The sequence below is a fragment of the Balaenoptera acutorostrata genome, chromosome 1 (assembly GCF_949987535.1).
Source record: "Balaenoptera acutorostrata chromosome 1, mBalAcu1.1, whole genome shotgun sequence".
NCBI classification, from domain to species: domain Eukaryota; kingdom Metazoa; phylum Chordata; class Mammalia; order Artiodactyla; family Balaenopteridae; genus Balaenoptera; species Balaenoptera acutorostrata.
Window position 1 is genome coordinate 44,840,847 of NC_080064.1, and position 25,326 is coordinate 44,866,172.

General features: G+C 39.5%; 1 protein-coding gene across 2 annotated transcripts in view; it reads left to right on the plus strand.

Annotated features, from left to right (window-relative positions):
- Positions 1–25,326, plus strand: part of SCP2 (sterol carrier protein 2) — a 158,441-nt gene that overhangs the window by 115,828 nt on the left and 17,287 nt on the right. For both annotated transcript variants that reach the window (XM_007164440.3, XM_007164441.3), the window contains 2 exons: positions 7,151–7,253; positions 21,754–21,883. In XM_007164440.3, the coding sequence (XP_007164502.2) occupies positions 7,151–7,253; positions 21,754–21,883 (233 nt within the window). The remainder of the gene's footprint in view (positions 1–7,150; positions 7,254–21,753; positions 21,884–25,326) is intronic.

Here is a 25,326-nt window from a genome sequence, read left to right on the forward strand (position 1 = left end):
TTCATCTTAGCATCCACTGATGATATTTTCCTAACTTCATCATACCTTATATTTGTTAAGTGGCATTCTGCTGTAAGGGAGATTCTCTTCTCCCCCATTTAAAAATTTATTCATATCCATCTATATCGATAAATATATCAGTATGAACTCATGAATTCATATTTTATTCAGTGGGTTATAATTCATTAGTATCATTTATTTTGATACTCAAAATGTCCCTGCTTTAGCCAGCAGGAGCCCCTTCTAGCTGACTTGTACTGTCTTGTGATTCTATTGAATACTTCCTTGCTTTCTAGCTCAAGAAGGTATTCCAGGCTCATCCTGTATTTTCCCTGCCCCAGCCCTAGGATAAACCATTTCTTCAAAGAGCCCTGGTTCCTTTTAGTGGAGAATGGTATTTAGAAACCACAATGTGGCTGCTGGCTGAGTGCTTGTTATTACCTCCGGGACTTCTCAGAGGACACAGTGGACACACACACAACACCACACACACACACACAATTTTAGTTTCATTTATTTTTTAAAAATCTTATTTATTTATTTTTGGCTGCGTTGGGTCTTTGTTGCAGTGTACAGGCTTCTCATTGCAATGGCTTCTCTTGTTGCGGAGCACAGGCTCTAGGTGCGTGGGCTTTGGTAGTTGTGGCACGTGGGCTCAGTAGTTGTGGCTCGCAGACTCTAGAGTGCAGGCTCAGTAGTTGTGGCGCACAGGCTTAATTGCTCCGCAGCATGTGGGATCTTCCTGGACCAGGGATCAAACCCGTGTCCCCTGCGTTGGCAGGTGTATTCCTAACCACTGTGCCACCATGGAAGTCCCTTAGTTTCATTTAAAAAGAGATATTTAAGAACACATGCAAAAATTTTATCTGATTTTTATCTTTCTCCATACTAATGTAGCCACCAATTAATTAGCAGTTAGAATGAAGAAATTATAAAACTACTGAAATGTCACCTGTATGCGACATCTTTTTAAATTTTTTTATAGGCTGGAATTATCAGAGAGGCAGTGTTGATCAGTGGAAAGAGCACCCCATCAACTTTTCCGTCACACTGCTTGCTTTGGACATGTTCACCTTTCCCTCAGTTAGAAAAGAGTGAAAATATCTACTTCAGGGATTAGATAACTAACAAAAAGTACCTGCCACTCATTGAGTCGCTCAATAAACTGTTGATTTCTGATTTATCTAGGCATTTTCGTTTTTTCTTTCCTATTTCTGTAGTTCACGTCACCGGTTAAATTGTTGAAAATGGTTTTATATATTAAATTATAAATGTCACCTAGAAGTTTGGAAAAGATGAACTTTAATCTTTAGCTCAGAGTGGGGGACATATCCAACCTGTTGAAGTCCACAGTTTGGCTTTCTGGGCTGGATTTCTGTCTGTGATGGGGCCATGTGCCTGTTCAGAGGTCACAGGGAGTTGCTGATTGCAAATGAACCCTATTCTTTAGTCCTGTGTGTGTTGCACAACCATTTCTAATTTGAACAGACTAATTACTGGTAAAACTGGTAAAATGTTAGATTTAGGGATGGAGATTTGATTAAAATGTAGGATCCTGTATTCTTCCTAAACACTACAAACAGCAGCAGCCACTTTAAAAATGATTTTTAACAGCTTTTTTGGGGATATAATTTACATGCCACAAATTCACCATTTTAAGTGTACATTCAGTGGTTTTTAGTATATCACAGAGTTGTGCAATCATCACCACAATTGACTTTAGAACATTTTCAACACCCCTAAAAGAAACCATGTACCCATTAGCAGTCATTCCCCAGTCCCACTTCTTGCAGGCTCTGACAACCACTAATCTAGTTTCTGTCTCTAAGGATTTGCCTATTCTGGATATTTCATATAAATGAAATCATACAATATGTGGCCTTTTGTGACTGCTGCTTTCATTTAGCATAATGTTTTCAAGGTTCATCCATGTTATAAAAATGAATGTAGTACTTCATTCCTTTTTATGGCTGAATAAAATTCCATTATAAGGGTTCTGATTTCTTTACATCCTCATTAACACTTGTTATTGTCTGTTTTTTTTATTTTAGCTATCCTAGTGGGTGTGAAGTGGCATCTCATTGTGGTTTTGATTTGCATTCCCCTGATGGGTAATGATGTTGAGCATCTTTTCATGTGCTTATTGGCCATTTGTATATCTTAGGAGAAATACCTATTCAGATATTTTGGCCATTTTAAAATTGGGTTGTCTTTTTATTATTGAGTTGTAATAGTTCTTTAACAACCACTTTTTGAGGGCCTAGTATGAGCACCAAGACCATGCTAGGTGCTTCGTCTGCACTTCTTTGTTTAATCCTCATAAAAGCCCACATGGTAAGTTTTGTACCTTGTTTATAGATGAGGAGATTGATGATCAGAGTTAAAACAATTTATCTAAAGAGAGTCTTAAGTGGTCGTGGTCAAGACTCTAACCTTCATCTATCTGAGTTCAAATTTCCTGTTTTGTTGGCTCTTCTGTGCTTCTGATCTTTGACATTGTTGAAACAGTGCCTGTGTTCTAGGCCTTAGAATGAAAATTTCAGGAAGCACAGAGGGAATTCATACACTAAATAGTTAATCTTCAGAGTCCCTTCCAACATTTTATATACTAGATTTATTCCAGAAAACTTATGTATAAACCAAGGTAAAAAAAAATAAAAATAATCAGACTTTAGTTTCTGCTAAAAGAACTTTGAATATAAAGAAATCATGAGGTGCATCCTTTTGTAATATGAGTAAGTTATTTTCTGAGTTTACATAAGTTATATTTAGCTTCCCTAGAGCAGGGCACATATCAAATAAATTGTAAGATATGAGGGATTTTCAGAAAATATTGATATAACTTTATATATTAACTATTTTTCCCTAATCTAGATGAAAAGTTGGTTAATCATTAACTGAGTGAAATTTTCAACAGAAGCAAAATAAATATCTGTGACCTGTCAGAACTTGTCTGAACTCTGCCCCATAAAGTATCAAGATACTTTGTACGTACGCTGAAAAGTGTCAGTTATTATTTTATCACATACAGTTAGGAAGTGGCAAGCTTGGAGAGGGCACAGTGATGTTTATGATTAAAGGCTGAAAACTTGGACTATTAATGAAATGAAACTGGCTTGTGGAGGACTAGTTGTAACCACTTGATTTTAGGTCACTCATTCAGACTTTTGACTGAGAAAATGGTGTACCATAGATAATTCTGCTCTAAATGGAACAGGAAAAAAATAGAATTTAGCTAAGAGAGAATTCATTGTAATTCAGTTCTATTCAGTCACTACTGAATACCTATTGTGTGCCAGGAACTGGGGATATAAATAAAGATTATTTTTTAAAAAGCTGTGGTATCTGCTCTTGAGAAGCTGACATTTAGTAGGGTTTCACAGAAAGAGAGTTTCCTGGCCTGGATCTTGAAGGGTAAAATGGAATTTGCTAAGACAGAGGTGTTCCAGACGCAGGGAGCAGCAAGGGCAAAGGCATGGAAGTATGAAGTAGCATGCCATGCTCTGAGAATTGCATGTATTTCAGCATGGTGGCAGCTTACTTCCATTCCTTGTTGTGATATTAATATGATTTCTCTAGTAGGTTCACTTTTCAACCTCTTAGACTTTCCATACCCTCCTTTCACCCTCATTTTCAGCTGATTACTTTGCCTTGTATGTTGTTGAAAAAACAGAAGCCATTAGACCCAAACTCCCTCATCTTCCATCCCAAGACTTATAGACCTGTCTGGCATTTATACCCATCTGATCCTCTTCTTCCCTTGAGTCTCCTCCTCTTCCTTCATAGGTCACTAGATCTCATCCCCCTTCACCTTCTCAAGACTTCTCTCCTATCTCTTTTCCCCTGGTTCATTACCATCATCAGGCAAACATGCTCTAATATGTTAATCTTAAAACAAAAACAAACTTTCCTTAATACCACCCTCCCCTCCAGAGACCACTCCATTTCACTGTTCCCCTGAAAGTAATGTCTCAAAAGAGACACACTGTTTCTATTTCCCTTTCCTATTCACTCTTTAATTTACTGTAACCTTTACTGACTTCTGCCTTCCAACACTTGCTTAATATTGCTTTTGTCCAGGTCACCTGAACTCTTCATGTTGCCAATCCAGTGGGTATTTGACCTGTGGCAGCATTTGACATAGTTTCCTCCCCTCCTCCCTCCCTCCCTCCCAGATTCTTTCTCCCCTCTTGGCTTCTATGACATTATGTTCTTCTAGTTTTCCTCTTGCGTCACTGGCTACTGCTTCCTCTTCCCTCCCAGACTTCTAAATAATTAAGATCCACAGGGTATTGTCCTAGGCTTACTTCTTTCTCTAGAATTCCCTCAAGGTGAGCTTGTCTGTTCCCATTGATTTAAATACTTTCATTATGCTAATGATTATCCGACTTTATCTCCAGCCTAGACTGCTTCTGAGCTCCAGACTCATATCCAACTGCCTTCTTGTCTCACAACGGTAGCATACTGACTGTGCCTGAGATGGGACTTTGATCCCCTTTACTCCCACTGCATTCTTCCTTTTGTCAATAAATGGCACTATCATCCCTTCAGTTATTCAGGCCAAACACCTAAACCATCCTTGCTCTTTCCCCTCCCCCTTGGATCTCTCTCGTGCCCAGCAGCAACGCTTATGGATTCTATGTTTAAAATAATGTTTTGAATCCACTTCCTTCCCTCCATCTCCACTGGCAGACTGCCTCCACTTCCTATCTGAACCACTCCAGCAGCCTCATAACCCTCTCCCCACCTAAATTCTTGCATCCCAACCCCACCAATTCATTGTCTGCACAGTTGTAAGAAACATCACAAATCAAACTATTTCACTTCCGTGTTTAATCATTTCAGTGGTTTCCCAAATTCCCTACTTTGGCCTGGATGGTCTGGTCCCTGCCCAGTTCTCCAATTTCATTTCGTGTCATTCTCCCCCCACTTACTGTACTCTAGTGACTGGTCCTCTTTTATTTCTCTCTCAGGATCTTTGCAAGTTTCCTCTTTGAATGTCTAGCTCCTTTTCTTCCTTTAATTGGGTCTTAGCTTAAATTCACATGCTCAGAGACATCATTCCTTGACTGCCTTAACCTAAAGTAGGTTCCTCTTTTTGTCGGCTTCCTAATACTTGTAATTATTTTGTCTGTTTACATCTTTTTTTCCTGGAAAAATATAGACTCAGTGAGGACTGGGACTGGGTCTGACTTGTTCACCATTGTACTCCCAGTACCTCAAACAATGCTTGGCCTGTAGCAAGCAGTCATTAAATATTTATGAAATGATAGAAAGAAGGAAAGGGAAGGGAAGGGAAAGGAGAAATGGGTGGGGTGGGTGGGGAGAAAGAGAGAAGGAAGGAGAGGAGGTAGAGAAAGAAGGAAAGAAATGCTTTGCTTACTGAGCAGCTGCTACGCTCTTGACTCCTTCAAGTATATCCTTCCCATGTTTGTTGTTCCAGTCCTGGCCTCAGCCACCGCCAGGATGCTTGTGGTATGTCAGAGGAATTACTTAAAATCCTAAGGCGCCCTCATCTTCTTCAGACCTTTCAGTTTCTCTCAGCATCTAACGCTTGAGGCTCTGCAGCCTGTAATAGTCGTGGCTGTCATTTTTTACCATGGGCCAGGGTCTCTGCTAGGTACCTTCCACACGGGATTCCACTTAATTCTGCAAAGTCACTGGCACCCTCCACCTTCTTCCCTGCCTCCCCACCAGAGGTTGCACAGAGATGAAGAAGCTTGCTCAGAATCGCATAGCTAGTGAGTGGAGGAAGCCTTGGGATTCTAACCCAGGCTTTTGTAGCTATAGGGACTATGTTCTTTCTGCCACATCAGGCCATTTATCTATGGTTGTTCCCCAAGTATCAAGCAACCAATAGACGGATGTTGGTAAATTCATATCTTGTATCATAGCTAAAAAATAAATCTCGAGTCCAACCTCTGCTTACTCCCCACTTCATTACACCGTTTAATCACCATCATCTCTTGCCTGGACTACTGCAGTAGCCTCTTAATTGGTCTCCCTGCCTCCTCACTTGCCCTCTTATAGTCCATTTTCCAGCTAGCAGCCAGATTTATTTTTTAAAACATGTAAATTGGATTGTGCTACTCTCCACCTTATACCCTGCAGTTCTCAAGGTACTTAAAATAAAACCCAAACTCTTAACTGTGACCTATAAAGCCCCTTGTTATCTTGCCCTGCATGTTTCTGTGGCCTTAGGTCCTTCTCCTCTGCTCTACTCCAGCCATACTGGCCGTCTTATAGTTCCTTTAACTGCGAAGCTAGTTTCTACATCTAGTTCTTTATACTGGAAGTATAGAGCTGACTTCTCCACCTAAATCTTTACATGGCTGGCTCATTTACATAATTTAAGACCTAATTTAAATATCACCTCCTCAGAGAGGCCTATCTGACTAGGCTGTCTAAAATAGACCACCCAGGGACTTCCCTGGTGGTCCAGAGGTAAAGAATCCACCTTACAATGCAGGGGACACCAGTTCGATCCCTGGTCAGGGAACTAAGATCCCACATGCCTGCAGGGCAACTAAGCCTGCGCCACAACTACTGAGCTCGCGTGCCTCAACTAGAGAGCCCGCGTGCCGCAAACTGCAGAGCCCACGTGCTCTGGAACCCACACGCCATAACTACAGAGCCTGTGTGCCACAACTAGAGAGAGAACCCACACGCCGCAATGAAAGAGCCCGCACGCCTCAAAGAAGACCCTGCGTGCTGCAATGAAGACCCGACACAGACAAAAATAAATTAAATAAATAAATAATAAAATCTTTAAAAAATAAAAAATGAAATAGACCAACACACATAAATATACTTTTCTTTATATGCCCTTTATCTGCCTTATTTTCTTCATAGTAACTATATTCTTTATTTTTTGCATGTTCATTGTCTCCCCCAGTGGCATAGAAGCTTCATGAGGGTAGGTTCGTTGGTTTAATATATTTTCAAGGACAAGGCCTACCACCTAGTGAGCACTCAATATTTGTTGTAAAATGGGAAGAAAAGCTTAATTGTTTTATTGGCTTAATAACAGTTTCCTTTGGGTAAAAGGCACAGCATCTCTGTTAGGGTTTTTGAAAATTACTACTGTATAAATGTTGAAAAACCTAGTACCTATATGACTCCATGGATTGAAATCGATTCTTTTACCCAGTTCTTTTAGAACTCATCAAATTGAGGCTGCTCCAACCAGCTCTGCAGTTGATGGATTTAAGGCAAATCTTGTCTTTAAGGAGATTGAGAAGAAGCTTGAAGAGGTAAGATTTATGTAAAATATTGGGATATTTCTTACGGAAAAACCCGAACGAACTTTTTGGTCAACCCAATACTACCAGGAGGACCCTGGGGCTAGAGGAAGCAGATATAGATTTCAGGTGTTGCCATGAGTGGTACCAGTTGAAAATTTATATCGTACTGTCAAGTATTGAGTGTATTTTATACTTCTTAGTGTCTACTATGGCTTCCTTGTAATTCTGGTAAGAGTGCATTTCAGAGATGAATAAATCTCCAGATTTGAGTTATGTAAAGGGATTCTAATTTATTTTGGTGTAATTTCCTTCTGAATTAAAAAGATCTTACTTAGAACCATTCGAAAGAATAATATTTAAAGGAGCCTTAAAGGTACCTAATATTGGGCTTCCCTGGTGGTGCAGTGGTTGAGAATCTGCCTGCTAATGCAAGGGACACGGGTTCGAGCCCTGGTCTGGGAAGATCCCACATGCTGCAGAGCAATTAGGCCCGTGAGCCACAGCTGCTGAGCCTGCGCGTCTGGAGCCTGTGCTCCGCAACAAGAGAGGCCACGATAGTGAGAGGCCCGCGCACCGCGATGAAGAGTGGCCCCCGCTTGCCGCAACTAGAGAAAGCCCTAGCACAGAAACGAAGACCCAACATAGCAATCAATCAGTCAATCAATAAATCATTAAAAAAAAAAGGTACCTAATATCAAAACTCCTTTTAAAAAGAAATCTTTTGTGCTTGAGTTTTTCACAGTTTTAAAATTTGTTTTTCTTGTTGTAAAAATGAGCTAATTAAAAGGATTATACAGAAACATATAAAGAAGAAAAATTTAAAATCTCCTGAAATGCCATTACTAAGAGTTCACTAAACCGTTCACAGTGGTTGACATTCTTTCAGACATCTCTCTGTGTGTATTAACAACATACAGTTTTACATAACTAGGATCATATAATACATGTTGAGTTTTTAAATTTATATATGCAACTATGTTTATGTACAGTACTTAGTTCTTAAAAAATTTTTTTTTTATACAGCAGGTTCTTATTAGTTATCCATTTTATGCATATTAGTGTATAGATGTCAATTGCAATCTCCCAATTCATCCCACCGCCACCACACCCTGTCCCCGCTTTCCCCCCTTGGTGTCCATACGTTTATTCTCTACATCTGTGTCTCTATTTCTGCCTTGCAAACTGGTTCATCTGTACCATTTTTCTAGAATCCACATATTTGCGTTAATATATGATATTTGTTTTTCTCTTTCTGACTTACTTCACTCTGTATGACAGTCTCTAGGTCCATCCACGTCTCTACAAATGACCCAATTTCGTTCCTTTTTATGGCTGAGTAATATTCCATTGTATATATGTACCACAACTTCTTTATCCATTTGTCTGTCGATGGGCATTTAGGTTGCTTCCGTGACCTGGCTATTGTAAATAGTGCTGCAATGAACATTGGGGTGCATGTGTCTTTTTGAATTATGGTTTTCTCTGGATATATGCCCAGTAGTGGGATTGCTGGGTCATATGGTAATTCTATTTTTAGTTTTTTTTTTCTTTTAACATCTTTATTGGACTAAAATTGCTTTACAATGGTGTGTTAGTTTCTGCTTTAATACAAAGTGAATCAGCTATACATATACATATATCCCCATATCTCGTCCCTCTTACGTCTCCCTCAAACCCTCCCTATCCCATCCCTCTAGGTGATCACAAAGCACCCAGCTGATCTCCCTGTGCTATGTGGCTGCTTCCCACTAGCTATCTATTTTACATTTGGTAGTGTATACATGTCCATGCCACTCTCTCACTCCGTCCCAGCTTACCCTTCCCCCACCCTGTGTCCTCAAGTCCATTCTCTACATCTGTGTCTTTATTCCTGTCCTGCCCCTAGGTTCTTCAGAACCTTTTTTTTGTTTGTTTTAGGTTCCATGTATATGTGTCAGCATACGGTATTTGTTTTTCTCTTTCTGACTTACTTCACTCTGTATGACAGACTCTAGGTCCATCCACCTCACTACAAATAACTCAATTTCATTTCTTTTTATGGCTGAGTAATATTCCATTGTATATATGTGCCACATCTTCTTTATCCATTCATCTGTCGATGGACACTTAGGTTGCTTCCATGTCCTGGCTATTGTAAATAGTGCTGCAATGAACATTGTGGTACATGACTCTTTTTGAGTTATGGTTTTCTCAGGGTATATGCCCAGTAGTGGGATTGCTGGGTCGTATGGTAGTTCTATTTTTAGTTTTTTAAGGAACCTCCATACTGTTCTCCATAGTGGCTAGGTCAATTTACATTCCCACCAACAGTGCAAGAGGGTTCCCTTTTCTCCATACCCTCTCCAGCGTTTGTTGTTGTAGATTTTCTGATGATGCCCACTCTGACGGGTGTGAGGTGATACCTCACTGTAGTTTTGATTTGCATTTCTCTAATAGTTAGTGATGTTGTGCATCATTTCATGTGCCTCTTGGCCATCTGTATGCCTTCTTTGGAAAAATGTCTATTTAGGTCTTCTGCCCATTTTTGGATTGGGTTGTTTGTTTTTTTAACATTGAGCTACATGAGCTGTTTATATATTTTGGAGATTAATCCTTTGTCCATTGATTCGTTTGCAAATATTTTCTCCCATTCTGAGAGTTTGTCTTTTTGTCTTGGTTATAGTTTCCTTTGCTGTGCAAAAGCTTTTAAATTTCATTAGGTCCCATTTGTTTATTTTTTTATTTCCATTACTCTAAGAGGTGGGTCAAAAAAGATCTTCCTGTGATTTATGTCGAAGAGTGTTCTTCCTATGTTTTCCTCTAAGAGTTTTATAGTGTCCGGTCTTACATTTAGGTCTTTAATCCATTTTGAGTTTGTTTTTGTGTATGGTGTTAGGGAGTATTCTAATTTTATTCATTTACATGTAGCTGTCCAGTTTTCCCAGCACCACTTATTGAAGAGGCTGTCTTTTCTCCATTGTATATCCTTGCCTCCTTTGTCATAGATTAGTTCACCATAGGTGTGTAGATTTATCTCTGGGCTTTCTATCCTGTTCCATTGATCTATATTTCTGTTTTTGTGCCAGTACCATATTGTCTTGATTACAGTGGCTTTGTAGTATAGTCTGAAATCAGGGAGTCTGATTCCTCCAGCTCCGTTTTTTTCCCTCAAGATTGCTTTGGCTGTTCGGTGTCTTTTGTGTCTCCATACAAATTTTAAGACTTTTTGTTCTAGTTCTGTAAAAAATGCCCTTGGTAATTAGATAGGGATTGCACTGAATCTGTAGATTGCTTTGGGGAGTATAGTCATTTTCACAATATTGATTCTTCCAATCCAAGAACATGATGTATCTCTCCCTCTGTTTGTGTCATCTTTGATTTCTTTCATCAGAGGCTTATAGTTTTCTGAGTACAGGGATTTTACCTCCTTAGGGAGGTTTATTCCTAGGTATTTTATTCTTTTTGTTGCAATGGTGAATGGAATTGTTTCCTTAATTTCTCCTTTTGATCTTTTGTTGTTAGTGTATAGGAATGCAAGAGATTTCTGTGCATTAATTTTGTATCCTGCAACTTTACCAAATTCATTGATTAGTTCTAGTAGTTTTCTGGTAGCATCTTTAGGATTATCTATGTGTAGTATCATGTCATCTGCAAACAGGGACAGTTTTACTTCTTCTTTTCCAATTTCTATACCTTTTATTTCTTTTTCTTCTCTGATTGCTGTGACTAGGACTTCCAAAACTATGTTGAATAATAGCAGTGAGAGTGGACATCCTCGTCTTGTTCCTGATATTAGAGGAAATGCTTTCAGTTTTTCACCATTGAGAATGTTGTTTGCTGTGGGTTTGTCGTATATGGCCTTTATTATGTTGAGGTTGGTTCCCTCTGTGCCCACTTTCTGGAGAGTTTTTATCATAAATGGGTGTTGAATTTTGTCAAAAGGTTTTTCTGCATCTATTGGGATAATCATATGGTTTTTATTCTTCAATTTGCTAATATGGTGTATCACACTGATTGATTTGCATATATTGAAGAATCCTTGCATCCCTGGGATAAACCCCACTTGATCATGGTGTATGATCCTTTTAATGTGTTGTTGGATTCTGTTTGCTAGAATTTTGTTGAGGATTTTTGCATCTATATTCATAAGTGGTATTGGTCTGTAATGTTTTTTATAGTATCTTTGTTTTGTTTGGTATAAGGGTGATGGTGGCCTCATAGAATGAGTTTGGGAGTGTTTCTTCCTCTGCAATTTTTTGGAAGAGTTTGAGAAGGATGGGTGTTAGCTCCTCTCTGCATGTTTGATAGAATTCACCTGTGAAGCCATCTGGTCCTGGACTTTTGTTTCTTGAAAGGTTTTTAACCACAGTTTCAAATTCATTACTTGTGATTGGTCTGTTCATATTTTCTATTTCTTCCTGGTTCAGTCTTGCAAGGTTATACCTTTCTAAGAATTTGTTCATTCCTTCCAGGTGGTCCGTTTTATTGGCATAGAGTTGCTTGTAGTAGTCTCTTAGGATGCTTTGTATTTCTGTGGTGTCCATTGTAACTTCTCCTTTTTCATTTCTAATTTTATTGATTTGAGTCCTCGTCTTCTTCTTTTTCTTGATGAGTCTGGCTAAAGGTTTATCAATTTTGTTTATCTTCTCAAAGAACCAGCTTTTAGTTTTATTGATCTTTGTTGTTGTTTTCTTTGTTTCGATTTCATTTATTTCTGCCCTGATCTTTTTTTTTTTTTTTTTTTTAATAGCTACTTTATTTATTTATTTATTTATTTTTGGCTGTGTTGGGTCTTCGGTTCGTGCGAGGGCTTTCTCCAGCTACGGCAAGTGGGGGCCACTCTTCATCGCGGTGCGGGGACCGCTCTTCATCGCGGTGCGCGGGCCTTTCACTATCGCGGCCCCTCCCGTTGCGGGGCACAGGCTCCAGACGCGCAGGCTCAGTAGTTGTGGCTCACGGGCCCAGCTGCTCCATGGCATGTGGGATCTTCCCAGACCAGGGCTCGAACCCGTGTCCCCTGCATTAGCAGGCAGATTCTCAACCACTGCGCCACCAGGGAAGCCCTTTTTTTTTTTTTAATGAGGATCTTGAATCAGATGCGTATGTTTTTTTGATTGATTGATTGATTGATTGATTTTGGCTGTGTTGGGTCTTCGTTTCTGTGCGAGGGCTTTCTCCAGTTGTGGCAAGCGGGGGCCACTCTTCATCGCAATGCGCGGGCCTCTCTCGCTGCGGAGCACAGGCTCCAGACGCGCAGGCTCAGCAGCCGTGGCTCACGGGCCCAGCCGCTCCGCGGCATGTGGGATCCTCCCAGGCCAGGGCTCGAACCCGCGTCCCCTGCATTAGCAGGCAGACTCTCAACCACTGCGCCACCAGGGAAGCCCTGCCCTGATCTTTATGATTTCTTTCCTTCTACTAAGTTTGGGTTTTGTTTGTTCTTCTTTCTCTAGTTCCTTTAGATGTAAGGTTAGATTGTTTCTTCGAGATTTTTCTTGTTTCTTGAGGTAGGATTGTTTTGCTATAAACTTCCCTCTTAGAACTGCTTTTGCTGCATCCCATAGGTTTTGGATCATCGTGTTTTCATTGTTATTTGTCTCTAGGTATTTTTTGATTTCCTCTTTGATGTCTTCATTGATCTCTTGGTTATTTAGTAATGTATTGTTTAGCCTCCATGTGTTTGTGTTTTTTACATTTTTTCCCCCTGTAGTTTATTTCTAACCTCATAGCATTGTGGTCGGAAAAGATGCTTGATATGATTTCAGTTTTCTTAAATTTACCAAGGCTTGATTTGTGACTCAAGATGTGATGTATCCTGGAGAATGTTCCGTGTGTACTTGAGAAGAAAGTGTATACTGCTGTGTTTTGATAGAATGTCCTATAAGTATCAATTAAATCTATCTGGTCTATTGTGTCATTTAAAGCTTGTGTTTCCTTATTAATTTTCTGTCTGGATGATCTGTCCATTGGTGTAACTGAAGTGTTAAAGTCCCCCACTATTATTGTGTTACTGTCAATTTCCTCTTTTATAGCTGTTAGCATTTGCCTTATGTGTTGAGGTGCTCCTGTGTTGGGTGCATATATATTTATAAGTGTTGGATTGATCCCTTGATCATTATGTAGTGTCCTTCCTTGTCTCTTGTAACTTTCTTTATTTTAAAGTCTATTTTATCTGATACGAGTATTGCTACTCCAGCTTTCTTTTGATTTCCATTTGCATGGAATATCTTTTTCCATACCTTCACTTTCAGTCTGTATGTTTCTCTAGGTCTGAAGTGGGTCTCTTGTAGACAGCATATATATGGGTCTTGTTTTTGTATCCATTCAGCGAGCCTGTGTCTTTTGGTTGGAGCATTTAATCCATTCACATTTAAGGTAATTATCAGTATGTATGTTCCTATTACCATTTTCCTAATTGTTTTGGGTTTGTTTTTGTAGGTCCTTTTCTTCTCTTGTGTTGCCCACTTAGAGAAGTTCCTTTAACATTTGTTGTAGAGCTGGTTTGGTGGTGCTGAATTCTCTTTGCTTGTCTGTAAAGATTTTGATTTCTCTGTCGAATCTGAATGAGATCCTTGGTGGGTAGAGTAATCTTGGTTGTAGGTTCTTCCCTTTCATCACTTTAAATATATCTTGCCACTTCTTCTGGCTTGTAGAGTTTCTGCTGAGAAATCAGCTGTTAACCTTATGGGAGTTCCCTTGTATGTTGTCATTTTTCCCTTGTTGCTTTTAATAATTTTTCTTTGTCTGTAATTTTTGTCTATTTGATTAGTATATGTCTTGGCGTGTTTTTCCTTGGGTTTATCCTGCCTGGGACTCTCTGTGCTTCTTGGACTTGGGTGGCTATTTTTTTCCCATGTTAGGGAAGTTTTCTACTATAATCTCTTCAAATATTTTCTCGAGTCCTTTCTCTCTCTCTTCTCCTTCTGGGACCCCTATAATGCGAATGTTGGTGCATTTAATGTTGTCCCAGAGGTCTTTTAGGCTGTCTTCATTTCTTTTCATTCTTTTTTCTTTATTCTGTTTCCACGGCAGTGAATTCCACCATTCTGTCTTCCAGGTTACTTATCCATTCTTCTGCCTCAGGTATTCTGCTAATGATTCCTTCTAGTATTTTTCATTTTAGTTATTGTATTGTTCAACTCTGTTTGTTTGTTCTTTAATTCTTCTAGGTCTTTGTTAAACATTTCTTGCATTTTCTCGATCTTTGCCTCCATTCTTTTTCTGAGGTCCTGGATCATCTTCACTATCATTATTCTGAATTCTTTTTCTGGAAGGTTGCCTATCTGCACTTCATTTAGTTGTTTTTCTGGGGTTTTATCTTGTTCCTTTATCTGGTCCATAGTCCTCTGCCTTTTCATTTTATCTATCTGTCTGTGAATGTGGTTTTTGTTCCACAGGCTGCAGGATTATAGATCTTCTTGCTTCTGCTGTCTGCCCTCTGGTGGATCAGTAATTAGTTCTTGATAGATAATAATCATACTAAAGCAATCTAACAGTAACTCTCCAGAATAGAGAGTTATGCTCTTCAGGCAAAATTAGGTATTTACTTCATTGTTTCAAACTTAAAGATATCTTGGAATTTCATAATTGATTTTAATTATGACCAACAAGGCACAGTTACAGCCACAGTCACATAATTCCAATTTCACTTCTATTAAGGTGACCAGTGGGCTGAAATAAAGGATTCAAAACATTTAAGGTGTGCATTTCACTCATGTTAGAGCCACAGTGTGAAGGCAAGCATTGTGCATATCTTGTAACTCCCTTATTATAGCACAAAGGATTTCTTAACACCTTAAGCTGATTGTGCTGTGGATGGGAAAACAGCTAAAGTGACTGACGTGTCTTGACAAAGTACCCTGCATTTCTAGAATTCTCATAATGATCAACAATCTTCTGAGGTAGAGGGGGCCAGGGCTGACAGTTCCTAGCAGGCAGGCAGTGTCCCAGTAGCTTGGAGACCTATCTTGCCGCCATCTTGAGGGATACACCCTCATTAGTCTACCTGTTTTTTTTTTTTTTTTTTAATATTCATTTATTTATTTATGTGGCTGCTCCAGGTCTTAGTTGCGGTATGTGGGATCTTTAGTTGCTGCATGTGTGATCTAGTTCCCTGACCAGGGATTGAACGTGGGCCCCCTGTGTTGGGAGTGTGGAGTCTTAGCCACTGGACTGTCAGGGAAGTCCCTACCTGTTATTTTATAATCTGCTTTCTTCTCTTGATAGTATGTTCCCTGCCCATAAATATAAATCCTTACCATCAGTTTTAATGACCCCATAGTACACGTTTGAATATAGGTATCATAATCTATGTAACTAGCCTCCTGTGATGAACATTGCGTTGTATTTAAGTCTTGCAAGTAAAAAAAAAAGGTATAATAAATTTCCTTTTGCCCTCATTTTTAAATACTTAATGCCATGATTACCTTAGCACAAATAGTTAGAAGGGGAAATTGTTGGGTTGTTGGATATGTATGTTTAGCTTTTTGATACATGTTGCCAAACTATCCACCAAAAAGAGGGTACTAATTTACAAACTTAATGACAGTTCATGAGAGTGACGGTTTTTTCTTCACACTGTCTCCAGTGCTTTGTTGGCTGGTTTTAAAAAAATCTTTGCCAATAGTAGGAAAATATATCTCATTATTGTTTTTTAAATTTCTTTTATTACAAGTGTCCACTAAAGTGAAGCTGGACTCTCTAAGGCCTCAGCTTGAAACTAATTTTTTTCATGCCACCAGTATTTGCCTGCAGAGTAATCCATAGGATAGTTGCTTCTGCCAGGTTGTCCCTTTTTTTTTTTTTTTTCAACTTTATTCTGTCAAAAAAAAAAATAGTTTAGAGAGTATCTGGTATGGCTATATGTCAACCATTGCATATTTCATTACTGGGATTAACAAAACAGTGCTGTTTTTATTTCACAGTTTTCTTTTAGCTTTGCAAATGTATGCCTCTTGCTCCCATTTTAATTCTTTTCTTCTCCTTCTGTAACCTCACTTGCATGGACCTTGTCCCCTTGTTTCTTTCCTCCTTCCCACGATTGTCAGTTTCCTAAATGTTTGCAGTACTAGAAAGTGAAAGTCTTGGAATCTTTTGTCAATTCATGCATTTTCTGCATTGCAAAGGAAGCCTGGCAAGAGATTTTATTTCCACTTTTGTTTTCGTTAGCAATACCCCATTGCCCTTCTTTGAATTCTGTCTTAATTTTTTGTTCCTCTTAAGTTTACAACAGGACCTACTCCTTGACCCTTTGCCTACTCAGAAAGAGGTACTTTTCTTCAAGCAAGGAGGCACTTAGAACTTTCTTAGTATTAGTGATCTCTAGTGTTGCAACAGATGTGTATTTTCTTTACCCTTTTAACTCTCTCCCCGTCCATTTCCTTGCCCTCTCTCACTCCTTCTTCAATTTAAAATGTTTTATTGACCAAAGGATTTGATTTTATAAGAGGATCAGTTGGTTGTCAAAAGTAACAGCAAGTGCAAAATTAATCTACATCTGTCTTAAGGAAGTGGGAGGAATTTCCAGGTATTCAGGTAGAATTCCTAAACGTTTGCTGGTGATTTCCTGCTCTAACTTGTTGGTGTCTACCATAACTATTCCTGAGGCATTGTGCAAGCAGATGACACATAGATGCAGCTGGAAGTAGCTGTTCATGGGCTGTTGGCCCCAAAGGAAGCCTGGCTCCTTGGGTGGCCCAGCACACCAGCATTACTACGTACTCTTCTAGAGTATCTCCACAGAACCTTGAAGGATAAAGGATTTTAAGGAATGTGGAAAAGACTTGAACTTTCTTTTAATTGATTTATGGTGACAGAAGCTACTTTTATAGGCTAAAGTTTGGAAGTATTGATATAACCTACTTTGCCATATGGTATGAGCAAATGGAAAGAGCATTGAATTTGAAGTTAAACCAACCTGAGATTGAATTCTGGTTGTATTGCTTACTTGTCATACGTCCTTGCCCCTCAGGGAACATTGAGTTTAGTGGGAAAATAGACATGGAAAATTTTTCCCGGAAAAAAAAAAAAACTGCTTTAGCAAGAAACTTGCAGGTGGGTGTATGTGCAAAGGGCTATCAAAGTGTCCAGTAGAGGCAGAAACGCCTTTCCAGAAGAGTTAGCATGTGAGCTGAGACTTGAATTGATGAAGTTAGGTGGGAATGGAGAGTAGGAGGAGGTGAGTGAACTGGGACAGGGCATGAGCAAGGGCATAGAGGCATGTATGTTCATGGCATTCAAAGCGGTCAGAACAAAAAAACCTGGGGAGGATGAAAAAGGGGCTGAAGATAAGAACATATAAATATCCTTCAGATTATGAAGAATTTTGAATGATATATAAAGCCAGACTTTATCCTGTAGGCTGTGGGGAGCCATTTAAATTCAAACCTGAAAGTGATATTTATGTTAACGTTAGGTGGGTTATATTAGATGGATTAGTTGGCAGTAGGATAGAGAATAGTCTAAAGGGTTCTTAACCTTTTAGAGCCTCAGCAATTTTTTCTGCTTAGTGAGCTAATATTAACACCTGTGCAACTACTTAACAGGGTTTTATAAAAATTAAAGAAATAATGTATATAAAAGCACTTGAAAACTTTATAGCCCCCAAAAGATTATTGTTGTTGTTAATAGTTTTTCCGAAAGTTAACTTAATTTGAGTGAGATGTTTTAAGGGAAGCCAAAATAAGAGAATTTCTCTCCTTCGCTATAAAAATTTGACAATCATTTTGATTTCTTGATTTAATTAGAAAATGTTGGTAGTTGATTTCAGGACAGTCACATGTAAGAATTGCTTCCGTGTCTGTTGAGATAAGTAGGCCTAGACTAAATATTTTTAGAATAGCTTCTTTGGAGTCCTAAGACCCATGGTTCATTCTAGATAGGTTCAGGTGTGTTATCTACGTACAAGAAAAAGATTGACACACCCACTAGGATAACTAAAATAAAGAAGACAGACAAAAGTGTTGGTAAGGATGTAGAGAAATTGGAACCTTCATTTGTTGCTGGTAGGAGTGTAACATGGTGCAGCCACTTTAGAAAACAGCTTGATAGTTCCTCAAAAGGTTAAACATTACCTTATGACCCAAATTTTTACTTCTAAATATAAGAGGAATTAGAGCCTATGTCCACATAAAAACTTGTGCACAAATGTCCATAGCAGTATCATCGATAGCTGAAAAGGGGAAACAGCCATCAACTGATGAATGGCTAAACAAAATGTGCTACATCCATACAATGGAATATTATTTGGCCATAAAAAGGAATTAATTACTGGTAACGTGCTTCAATGTGGATAAACCTTAAAAGCATTATACTAAGTGAATGAAGCCAGTCACAAAAGACCATATACTGTATGATTCCATTTGTGTGAAATGTCCAGAATAAGCAAATCCATCAAGACAGAAAGTAGGTTAGTGGTTGCCAGGGGCTAGCAGGAGAGGAGAATGGTGAGGGTGGGGGGTGACTGCTAATGGGTATGGTTTCCTTTTTGGGGTGATGAGAATGTTCTAACATTAGAGAGTGGTGTTGGTTGCACAACTTTGAATATACTAAAATACCATTGGATTATATACTTTAAAAGGATAAATTTTTTTTTAATTAATTAATTTATTTGTGGCTGTGTTGGGTCTTCGTTTCTGTGCAAGGGCTTTCTCTAGTTGCGGCAAGCGGGGGCCACTCTTCATCGCGGTGCGCGGGCCTCTCACTATCGTGGCCTCTCGTTGCGGAGCACAGGCTCCAGACGCGCAGGCTCAGTAATTGTGGCTCACGGGCCCAGTTGCTCCGTGGCATGTGGGATCTTCCCAGACCAGGGCTTGAACCCGTGTCCCCTGCATTGGCAGGCAGATTCGCAACCACTGCGCCACCAGGGAAGCCCAAGGATAAATTTTTGATATATAAATATCTCAATGAATTTGTTATAAAACAAACAAAACACAACAGAAAGAAAGAACTTAGGCCAGACTCTCTGCATACACAGAGGTTAGTACCTGATAATAATTATTTGAGTATTTCAGGTATTTAGCACAGTGCCTGAACATAGTAAACACGAAAGTCTTTGTTAAAAGAAGAAATATGATGATACCAAAAGGAAGAATCATGGATATAAATTATTGCAGGGATGTAAGACTGAAAAAAAAAGGTGGTAAATAAAAACTCTATTAGAAATTATAAGAAAACTCAAAAGGTAGCCAATTCCAGAATAAATATGTAAAGATGAATATATTTTCTATATATTTGCAATTACCTAGTCATGAAATATAATGAAAAATATATTATTAACAAGAGTAATGTAAAATATAAAAAAACTAAGAATAAACTTGGCAAGAAATGTACAAAAGCCTATATGGGGGAAAATGACAAAATATTGCCAAGGGACATCAAGGAAAACTTAAAGATACACCATATTCATGGATGGGAGGACTTAATATTGTAAAGATATTACTTTTCCTTGAAACAGATCCATATATTGTATGTAGCCCCATTTATTTATTTGTTTATTTATTTATTTTGGCTGCGTTGGGTCTTTGTTGCTGTGTGCAGGCTTTCTCTAGTTGTGGGCGAGTGGGGGCTACTCTTTGTTGCTGTGCGTGGGCTTCTCATTGCGGTGGCTTCTCTTGTTGTGGAGTATGGGCTGTAGGCGCGCGGGCTTCAGTAGTTGCAGCACGCAGGCTCAGTAGTTGTGGCACATGGGCTCTAGGGCGCGCAGGCTTCAGTAGTTGTGGAGTGCCAGCTCAGTAGTTGTGGCTCGCGGGCTCTAGAGCACAGGCTCTGTAGTTGTGGTGCACAGGCTTAGTTGCTCCGTGGCATGTGGGCTCTTCCCCGACCAGGGATTGAACCCGTGTCCCCTGCATTGGCAGGTGGATTCTAAACCACTGCACCACGAGGGAAGTTCTTCCCCATTTTCAGGGGGAGAACTAACTAAATGATTATAATGTACATCTAGAGGAAAAAATGTCCAGAACAAATCCAAGAATAGTCAAGAATCTTTCTAAGAGAGGAATTATGGTATTTACTGTACCAAAGAGTAAAGTACATTTATAAAGCTATAGTACTGGCACAGGAATAGCAGACAGATCATAGAGTAAAATAATGGGAAAAAATGCCAGCGTTTATTGAGCAGTTACTCTGTGCTTTGTGGGTATTTAAATACCATACAACTCTATGAGGGTAGCTATATTATTATCTCCATTTCACAGATAAGAAAACTGAGATTCAGAGAGATTTAGTAACTTGCTCAGGGTTATATAAGTAATGGCAGAGCAGGAATTCAAACCTATGCTGATTGCAAATTCATTGTTATTAATTAGTAAAATTTAATTCTTGGAGATTAACCTTAAGTAAATGAGGTTATGTAAAAATACTGACATATAAGAACGTTATGTACAACATTGTTATAAGAGCCAGAAGTTAGGACTAACCTTAAACATCAAGCAGCAGAGTATTGGTTAAATAAAGTATAGTACACATCTACAATTAAAGACTATGTATGGTCATTTAAAATTATATGAACGAATACTTAATGACACAGTAATAAGGATAGCTATATTAAACCGAAAAGTGGATTACAAAACAGTATATACACTCATTTAAAAAATATATATGCAGAGAAAAAAGATAGAGGAGATTTATATCAAAATGTTATTTTCTGTGAGTGGTGAAATTATGAATGATTTGTTTTCTTTTTGCTTCTCAATATTTTCTACTTTTTCCGCAGTACAGTATGTTTTTTTCTCTAAAGAAAAATTATTGTGTGTGTGTTTTTTTTTAAGGTGTGTGAGTTATTCACCCTGCCAGCCGGGTTAGCGGGTCCTCTGTGCTCCTGTAGGCCCCTGTGTTCCCCTTTTTCATAGTGATCATAGCGTATTATCATTTACCCTTCTAACTCCGTAGCGTCTGGAATAATGTCTGGTGCCAATCATTGTTTCAGTCAATCAATACTTCAGTAAGGAAAGTTGAAACAGAGTGGGAATGAAGGGGAGAGGGAGGGAGAAAGGACACCAACCTACGGAGATGTGGATCTGAGGTTATTTTTCTAGCTTCATTCCTCAAGATCCAAAAGTAGGTGGTGGATGGTATATTACTTGTATAATTCTTTATACTAATCCAGGAAATGAGTTGAACCACTTATCTTTAAATTCTGATTGTGGAACACCGAAAATATATGTGAAGGAATTTACCTACAAAGAAAAAGAGGAGTTAGGCTTCTTACATTTAGAGAGGCCAGACTGAATCTTTCAGAAATTATTGAGGCAAATGGAGGCTGTTTCAGTAGAAAATGCTGCTGTGCCACCCACTCTCCCAGTCTCCCTGTCCTTCCACCAGTTGTATCCAGAAAGCCATTTTCAACAAAAGATTTGGCAGATGACGGAGTTGTTGCCTGGTTGCCTTTCAGACTTTTCTGGGTAAAAGATCCTAAGGGAGCTTGGGGACTGTCTGCTGGCCCAGCTGCTCACGTCATGTATCTATTTAAACATTTAATTTGGGGAAAAGCCAGAGGAATGAACTTCATATAACTCTGTGTTATTTTTCTTTCCAGGAAGGGGAGCAGTTTGTGAAGAAAATCGGTGGTATTTTTGCCTTCAAGGTGAAGGATGGCCCTGGAGGTAAAGAAGCCACCTGGGTGGTGGACGTGAAGAATGGCAAAGGATCAGTGCTCCCTAACTCAGGTCAGTGCAGTGATGACTTCATTTACAGGAGCACTGACAAGTTCACAAAGAAAAATGGGGGCCAGCTTTGGTGTTCTCCAAAAGGGCTGGCTTTAGAGTTACAGGACCTTGTTAAAGAACTGGGGAGGGCTTCCCTGGTGGCGCAGTGGTTGAGAATCTGCCTGCCAATGCAGGGGACACGGGTTCGAGCCCTGGTCTGGGAAGATCCCACATGCCGCGGAGCGACTGAGCCTGTGAGCCACAATTACTGAGCCTGCGCGTCTGGAGCCTGTGCTCCGCAACAAGAGAGGCCGCGAAAGTGAGAGGCCCGCGCACCGCGATGAAGAGTGGTCTCCACTTGCCGCAACTGGAGAAAGCCCTCGCACAGAAACGAAGGCCCAACACAGCCATAAATAAATAAATAAATAAAATATTTAAAAAAAAAAAAAAAAAAAAGAACTGGGGAATCCTTGGGAACAGGAACAGGTCACAGCTGCTTCCTCCCAAAGACTGGGAGGCCCCATCACTGTCACCAGCCGTAGGCTTTGGAATTAGACAGACTTGGATTTGGAGTCCTGGTCCTGCCACTCACAGATTCTGGCCTTGAACAAATTATTTCACTTCTCTGAGCTTTGTTTTTTTCATTTGTAAATGGGAATAATAAATGGTTCCTATTTCATAACGTCACATGAGGATTAAGAGCATTATCTCCTAATAGCCTGTGAAGCACATGGTTCAGTGTATGGTTATGTGTCCTCAGAAGACCTGTCTGTACTCCCTACCTCCACTTCTCTCACCCAGTCTTTCTCTCACCCGTTCCAGTCAGCTTTGGTCCTCATTATTATCCCAAAACTGTTCTTGTCAAGGTCAAGTAACCACCATGTTGGTAAATTTAGTGGTTAATTCCCAACCCTCATAATTATATTATCCTTCCAGGCTTTCTTCTTACCTACTGGCTGTTCCTTCTTGGCTTCTGTCCCTGTTTTTTCCTGCATCTCTAAAAGTCTAAATGTTGCAGTGCTCTAAGGCTCAGTTCTATCTACATTTAGTCCCTGGGACTCTCATCTAGTTTCATGCTTTTAAAACCGTCTCTACACTGATGACTCCCAGGTATCTTCAGCGTGAACTCAGATACTGAACTCCAAGGTGTATATCCAGCTGCATAATTGACAAGTTTACTTGGATCCTTAGTAGGTAGCTCAAAGCTAACATGTATGAAACTGAACTGCCGATCTTCCTCCCACTCGCCTTTAATTATGTTCTCCTCGAACTGTCTTCTGCATCTTGCTAAATTGCTCCTCTGTCTTACCAGTTCCTCAGTCTAAAACCGTTGAAGTCATGCTTGGCTCTTTTTTTTTTTAATTGAAGTATAGTTGATTTACAATGGTTTGCCAATCTCTGCTGTACAGCAAAGTGACTCAGTTATACACATATACACATGCTTTTTTTAATATTCTTTTTCATTATGGTTTATCCCAGGAGATGGGATATAGTTCCCTGTGCTATACAGTAGGAGCTGTTGTTTATCCATTCTAAATGTAATAGTTTGCATCTACCTTGGCTCTTCTTTTTCTCACACTCTACAGTCTAATCCGCCAGCAAATTCCATCCTATACTACTACCACCTTGGTCCTCCATCATTTTTTGCCTGGTCTCCCTGTTTCTAACCTTCCACCCTATTTCTCCACACACCAGCTGGAGTGATCATTTTAAAACTCAAGTCAGATGTGACCCTTCTTGTCTCAAAACCATCCAGTGGCTTTGAGCTCACAGGGTAAAAACCAGGGTTCTTACAATCACACCACATGATCTGGCCCTAGTCTTCTCTGTCTTATTATACTCTCCCTCACTTGGCTCCAGTCACACTGGCCTCCTTGCTATTGCTTGAACGTGGGGCGTTTGCAGTTCAGGGGCTTTCTACTGCCTGGAATCATCATCCCTCACATATCCTCATGGCTTGTTCTCCCACTTCCTTTGGGTTTTTGCCCAAATGTCACCTTCTCAGTGAGCCTTTCCCCAACCACACTTCTAAATCACACCCCCATTACCATTCCCTATTGTCCTTTTCTGCCTTATTTTTCTTTATAGCGCTTACCGCCATCTGATATACCATATCTTATTTATTTGCTTATTGTCCATCCCCCCCACTGGAGTTGTAAACTGCATGAAGGCAGAGCTTTTTGGCTCTTAGGTTCACTGCTGCATTCACAGTGCCTAGAATAGTACCTGATACATGGTAGGCCTTCAGTAAAATAAATAAATAAAAAATGAACAGCAGAATGAATCAATGATGCTCAGTAAGTGGTAGCTATATTGTATGTTATGTTTCTCTCGGAGAGAGCCTGGTGCGATTAAGAGATGCGATGGATAGGAACTAGCTTTTTAGAGGGCTATACTATGAACTTTGAAAACGATTTGATATATAATCAATCCCTTAAATCTTTTTGAGTAGAAAAGTAAAAGTCAGAGCTGTGTTTTAGAGGATGAAGCTGGTGTATTCGACCTGATGAATTAGAAATGAAGAAATCAGAAGCAGAGAGAGCAATTAGGAGGATGGATGGTACCACCATCTAAGTAAACAAAAAGGACAGCCGAGTGTTGGCAGTGAGAAAAAAGAATGTTGTTACATGGTAGTTGCTAGGGGTTTGGGGTGAAGTTGATGGTACTTGGAAGCTGTGAAGGAGAAGGAGATCTATCAAAGATGGTAGAGTTCATTATTGCTACATTACTGAGGAAGGTCCTGGAGGAGAGAATGACATCAGGAGCACAGGTGGAAGGAGGGTTAGCCTTAGCAAGGAGGGATGGATACTTCTTCCTCTAAGAGGGGGTAGATAAATATTCAGGGGCATTTTGTGGTACAGAGGGGTTTGGCAGAGATCCTGGAATAGAGTTTAGAGCTTGGAGAAAGGAGAAGACATTAAGAGCAGTGTTATATGTACTGTTGAATAGGGAATCAACTAGAGATTAATGAAGGAAAAGCTGAGTGGTAGTAAGGGCATCTGGTGTGGGCAGCATTTTTTTTTCTCAAAATGAGTGGGCAGAAAAATGACTATGTTTGCATTCTGTGAGCTGCCATCTAACATGATGTATGAAGAAAAACTAAATGCTTCATCTAAATTCTAGCTTTTAGAAATAAAAAGAACTTTGGGGAAATAATGCCAATTTTTTAAAATGACTGAATGTTAATGCTTACTTCAGGATTATATACTGACCTGTCTAGACAGATGTCTAGGTGATTTTTTTTTAAGTTTTTATTTTTCTTTAATTTTTATTTTTATTGGAGTAAAATTGCTTTACAATGTTGTGTTAGTTTCTGCTGTACAATGAAGTGAATCACCTATATGTATAAATATATCCCCTCCCTCTTGGACATCCCACCCACCTAGGTCATCACAGAGCATCAAGCTGAGCTCCCTGTGCTATACAGCAGGTTCCCACTAGCTATCACTTTTATACATGGTAGT